At 37.7% G+C, this 5,420-nt stretch overlaps 1 protein-coding gene across 1 annotated transcript in view; it reads right to left on the bottom strand.

The window, feature by feature from the left end:
* nwd1 (NACHT and WD repeat domain containing 1) overlaps positions 1 to 3,713 on the bottom strand; it is a 16,218-nt gene extending 12,505 nt beyond the window's left edge. The window contains exons 1-5 of the mRNA XM_016447394.1: positions 3,596 to 3,713; positions 2,333 to 2,418; positions 2,058 to 2,174; positions 1,594 to 1,948; positions 2 to 303 (exon numbers count right to left, since the gene is read on the bottom strand). Coding sequence (XP_016302880.1) covers positions 2 to 303; positions 1,594 to 1,948; positions 2,058 to 2,174; positions 2,333 to 2,418; positions 3,596 to 3,713 — 978 coding nt within the window. The remainder of the gene's footprint in view (position 1; positions 304 to 1,593; positions 1,949 to 2,057; positions 2,175 to 2,332; positions 2,419 to 3,595) is intronic.
* Positions 3,714 to 5,420: the final 1,707 nt, after the last annotated feature.

Here is a 5,420-nt window from a genome sequence, read left to right as displayed (position 1 = left end):
CCTGCTCACACAGTTTTCCCAGGTACCCCTTGTGTTCTTTGCGGCTCGGGTCCATAGCTCCTTTGCTGAGCTCCATGCAGAGAGGTTGGAGGCGACCTGTGTTGTAGATGCGTTGCTTCAGGTCGGCCAAGAGCTCCCGGGCTTCAGTGTCCAACAAGCCATCGGCTGTGACGTCCAGAAGAAACTTTGCAAAGTTTTTCTTGCAGTCTCTTTTACTGAGTCGAGGCAGTTCACGGAAAAACAGCACCGCTGATGCATCCTTTTGGGTCTTGAGAAAGCCGTGCTCCATCTCATACTCTAAGTCTATGAAATACACACAAAAAGCATGATACACATTAAAATATAAGGAAAAACTAAGACAGGACTCATGTCCAACATTTTACAACCCTTTACCATATGATTTTCTTAAATACAGCAAGCATAATTATAATTGTGACACCTGAGAAGTAACATAATTTGGCTGGAAACATGGCAAGAAGAAAGGTAAATAATCTCATTGACTTTTCTTTAATATCTTTAGACAAATTCTAGCGTTGACTAAATGTTTAGATGTTTAGTTAATATTTATTCCTAGCAAAAAAAGAATAAATAAATTAAATAAATACATACATACAATACAAAATTACAAAAACTGAAATGTATTTAGACAACCACGGTTGGTAACAATGTTGTAAAAAATTGCAAACCACATATAAAATGAAGGGAAATTGAAACGCTATAATACTAAAAGTCATATGCTTTTTTATTGTTGTTGTTGGTTTATGCCATTGACTGTTTAAAAAAAAAAAAAGTTTTTCTTTTTAAGTTGGGTAAGTAACTCTAAAAAAGTAATTCATTACTAGCTAATAATTACGTCTTCAACAGTGTAATTAGATTACTGTACCAATTACTCTCTCCAAGAAGCATTGCATTACTTATTACTAATTACTTTCTAATCCATTATCAACCTCAACCAGTTGAAAAATACAAGACATGAAACTACTCTTAATTATTTAAAATAAATAAATAAAACTGCATAAATTATTCTTGAACTGACCAAAGTATTTAAAGGGAGATTACATTAAAAACATTTTAACATTAGATGTTAAATCCACTATTGTTTTTATATAGAATCGCTCCATAGTTTATAGTTTTTAATGTAATTGCAATTAAATGACAGAAAAATTAAGAGTAATCCCCTATTTGACTTTTTCAAGTGAAAAGTAATTAAATTGCAGTAATTAATTACTTAGAAATGCATTACACCAATCACTGTTCTGGGGTGCGTTTCCCAAAAGCAACTATGGTCGAAAGTTCCGTCGTTACCAATAGATTTCAATGGAACTAACTACCAAAGCTAGCTAACTATGCTTTTGGGAAATGCACCCCTGTGCAGTAGTGATCAGGTGGAGCCGTGGTTTTAAAGTCCCGCCCAAACTCCTGCAGACTCATTTACAAGCACACAATTATGGCGCCACACACAGTTTTTATAGCAATAAATAACAAACTAAAACCAAACTTATAAGGGGAAAAAAACAACAACATCTGAACATGCATCAGCGTCATTAGAACTACCTGAATGACAGAAACCATATTTGGGAAAAAATCTCTCACCAGATTTGAAAAACTTGTGCTTTTGGTCAACACTGATATCCCCTTCTCTCTCGGCCTGTTGGGCAGCAGTGCGGAGAGCCTGCAGCAGTCGTGATTCGGTCAGATTCCAGGATATGACATCATCATCACGCAACTGTCCGCTCTCAGAGACCCTGTCATTGTAATGAGGATAGTGAGCTGTGATTGGCTGGAGGATATATGTGGGTGGGACTGAGTTACTGTCTTTGGAGAACCATTGGTTTAGGAGCTTTAAACTCTCTGAATCTTTGGGAAGTTTTGATACCAGCAACTCAAACTCCGTCTCTGGTATGAGGCGTGGGATGGAGCGATGGCCGTACTGATTACCGAGCAGAGCCTGAGAAGATAAACATAGATACAGTATTACACTTATGCTCAGAGAACCAACACAAGTGTGATGACCAAAAGATATGCATGGATAAAATTAGGTTGCTGGTGAAACATACGATAAAAGTTGGGCCATCTGATATTCTCTGACAGGACTCGATTTCTTTAATGCACAGTTCAGTTGTCAAGTGATCAGCTGTGAAGATGTCATGCACTCCGCATCTGAAATCCACTACCTGCGAGAAAAACCCAACAAAATCAACAAAAGAAAAAAAAAAAACTGCTTTTTGAACAGTGGATATGCCCAATAAATAAAAATGTAATGTAATTTTAGACAGTTTTTACATTTGCCACCAGGATTAAACTAGACTGCAAATATATTTTCAGCACAAACCTCAAAGACGAGACCCAAACTTTGACAGTGGGCCTGCAACTCCGAATAGGCCTTCTCCCAAAATACATTCCTCTCATTCTTCATATCTGTCAAAAAAATTAAATGTATTAAGTCAGGTCCTTAAGGAGTTAATTTTGTGATATTTATTAATGTATATTAAATTGCTTATTACACGATTATGCTTATTTCAAAACAAAGAGCACTATGTTGGAAACTGATCGTCTATACAGCAATCATTTGAGTGATGTGACGTGGCCAAGTATGGTTTCCCATACTAGGAATTAGTGCTCTGCATTTAACCCATCCAAAGTGCACACACACAGCAGTGAACACACACTGTGAACACACCCCCGGGAGCAGTGGGCAGCCATTTATGCTGCGGCGCCCGGGGAGCAGTTGGGGGTTCGGTGCCTTGCTCAAGGGCACCTCAGTCGTGGTATTGAAGGTGGGAGAGAGCGCTGTACATTCACTCCCCCCACCTACAATCCCTGCCGGACCTGAGACTCGAACCTGCAACCTTTGGGTTACGAGTCCGACTCTAACTATTAGGCCACGACTTCCCATTTGTATGGTTTTGCATCATTAAAATCAGAAAATACCTGACCACCTCGATTAATCAGGACTTCAACATTAGTACAAACACTAATTCTAGTAAAACTGTATTTTACAGACCAATTCTCACTTTTAACTAGTTGCTTATTAACATGCATATTACTAGCATGCTGGCTGTTTATTAGTACTAATAAAGCAATATTAATGCATTTTTCTGCATGACCATATTTTAGATCCCTTAATTCTACCCAACACCTAAACTAAGAAGCAAATTAAGAATTTAATGATGCAAAAGTCATAGTTCATAGTGCAAATTTTTCCTAAAACTGAAGTATGACCCTAATTCTGCCTTCCTCCACTAAATACAAATAAATGTAGAAACATCGCAGATTAGGGTTACATATATTCCACACTAATGCATTTTCATGATTTTCCCATCATTTGTTATTACTGGATAAAAAATTTTTTGTAGTATTTTATAGAGACTGCACACAAATTGAAAATAAACATTTTAGAACCGAGCATAACTAGAAAATCACACTACAGAAATCACCATTACTTTTTTTTTTTAAGATTGTTAATTTAAATTAAATTTAAATTCAATTCAAAATTCCCCATTTCCAGGTTTTCTAATACAGATAAATACAGAGCAAAACTTTTTTTCAGCAAAATACAAAGGTAAGGGGACTAAACAAGCAGCGCAAGCCTTACCTGAGTGTGTGGAGCTGATGAACACCCGCACCGTTCTGGAAACAGGCTGTAGAGCATCAGCGCTCTGTCCCCGCAGAGCCTCCAATCCAAGAGCTTCGCCCATCTCCACCACAGCCATCCCGACCAACACACCTCAAGAAATCCCGAGTATGATCGCCTGCGCTCCTGTCCTCATAACCCACCCAAATCTGAGCGACCCAAAGTGACTCTACAGCACTGAACAAAGAGCTCCAGATCTACTGATCATCACTGCTTAGTCTGAGATGTGAAAAAATAACCTGAAAGCCAAATATTAATTAGATGAAAAATATGTTTTCCACAGCAATAAGGAAAAGCAAACAGCTCTGTTGCGAAGCGCTCCAGCTCATTTGTTTGTTCTCCCCTGCACCCGTCATTTTATCCACTGAGATCAGGAAGGCCGAGAGAGACCCGATGTTTACGACCCACCGCCTGCAGCAGAGATCAGACCCTGGAGACCAAGAGCAGCTGCCCCATGTTTAATTAACCTGAACTGTATAAATGCATAAACTGCTGCTTTTCATTTATAATTATGAATCGAAGATCAGTGCAATCATTTTGCTTCAATACAAATAATTATAAAATGATTTTAAATGACAAGTATTGATGTTGACCTATTGAAACAGAGCACAAACCCAGGAAAGCAGGTGATGTTATTGGGCTGTTAGCTGAACCTCTGCATGTGTTAACTGTTACTCTGTGTTGTTTGTTTCAAGCCTCTCTAATGTGCGCAGAACCATTCAGTCCTGAGAGAGAATAACCTAAGTCTGCGCTCACTGAGGAATCAGGAGTCAGGTTGATGATATGAGTCACGATCAAAACTTACTCTGCCCCAGGCAAGATTGTGCAATATTTATGTAATATGTTAAAATAATTTAAAAAAGAAAGTGTTTTCATTTTTACAGAAATTTTACTGGTTTCAATATTCTATTAAACCCATATTATGTACTGTCTGTGTGTGTGTGTGTGTGTATGTATGTGTATATATATATATATATATATATGTGCCGTCAATCGATTAAAAATAACTAATTAATCGCAAATTTTTCCAAAATTAATCGCGATTAATCCCACCTAACGTTAAAGTTTTTAAATATACTTTTATATTGCAATAATTTCACATTCAATCTTCAAACTAATGTACAAACAAAGACAGTATATTTTTTATAATAAATGTCATATTTACCTGTGCCCTTCAGCAGAAATACACAGAAATTGAAACTAAAGTTATCAAACACTAAATTCGAAATTAAATATAGATGAATCCTTAAAGCTATAAAAGTAATTTTTCCCTCTTTTTTTTAATCTTTGTCCTTTGATTAATAGACATCACAGCAGCTGGTTATTAGGTTGTTTTGGCTGCTATTTCTTTGACCCACTTCAGGACTTAAAGTCTCTATTAATGAGCTGACGAGTTAAATCGGGTGTGTTAGATGAGGGAGACAGTGCTGGGCTGCTCGGGACAGTTTTGAAAACCATTTCAGAGACATGTTCTTAAATGCGTCTCATATAAAATATATTACATGCATGCACAGTTTTAAGGCAGCTTTAATCGCCTTTTTGGTAACTTCATGACTTAACTGACCACGACATTGCATGCACGTAGTTTATTTCGTGCTTTGATATGTAAGGATAAAGGCTACAGCGCGCGCTGGCGGCCTAGTTTTGCCGTGCCTGGCGCTGAAGTCGTTCTGCGACTGAATCAATGCACTTCTTGTCAAGAGAAAAAGTGACAGAAGCAGCAGTTGTGAGTGAGGTGGCAAACCCTAGCCCCGCCCCTGCGTTAAATATTTTTTACGCGTTAAAC

Source organism: Sinocyclocheilus anshuiensis, unplaced genomic scaffold (genome assembly GCF_001515605.1).
Source record: "Sinocyclocheilus anshuiensis isolate Anshui unplaced genomic scaffold, SAMN03320099.WGS_v1.1 scaffold1957, whole genome shotgun sequence".
Classification (NCBI taxonomy): Eukaryota; Metazoa; Chordata; class Actinopteri; order Cypriniformes; family Cyprinidae; genus Sinocyclocheilus; species Sinocyclocheilus anshuiensis.
This window is presented reverse-complemented; position numbering and strand designations above follow the sequence as displayed.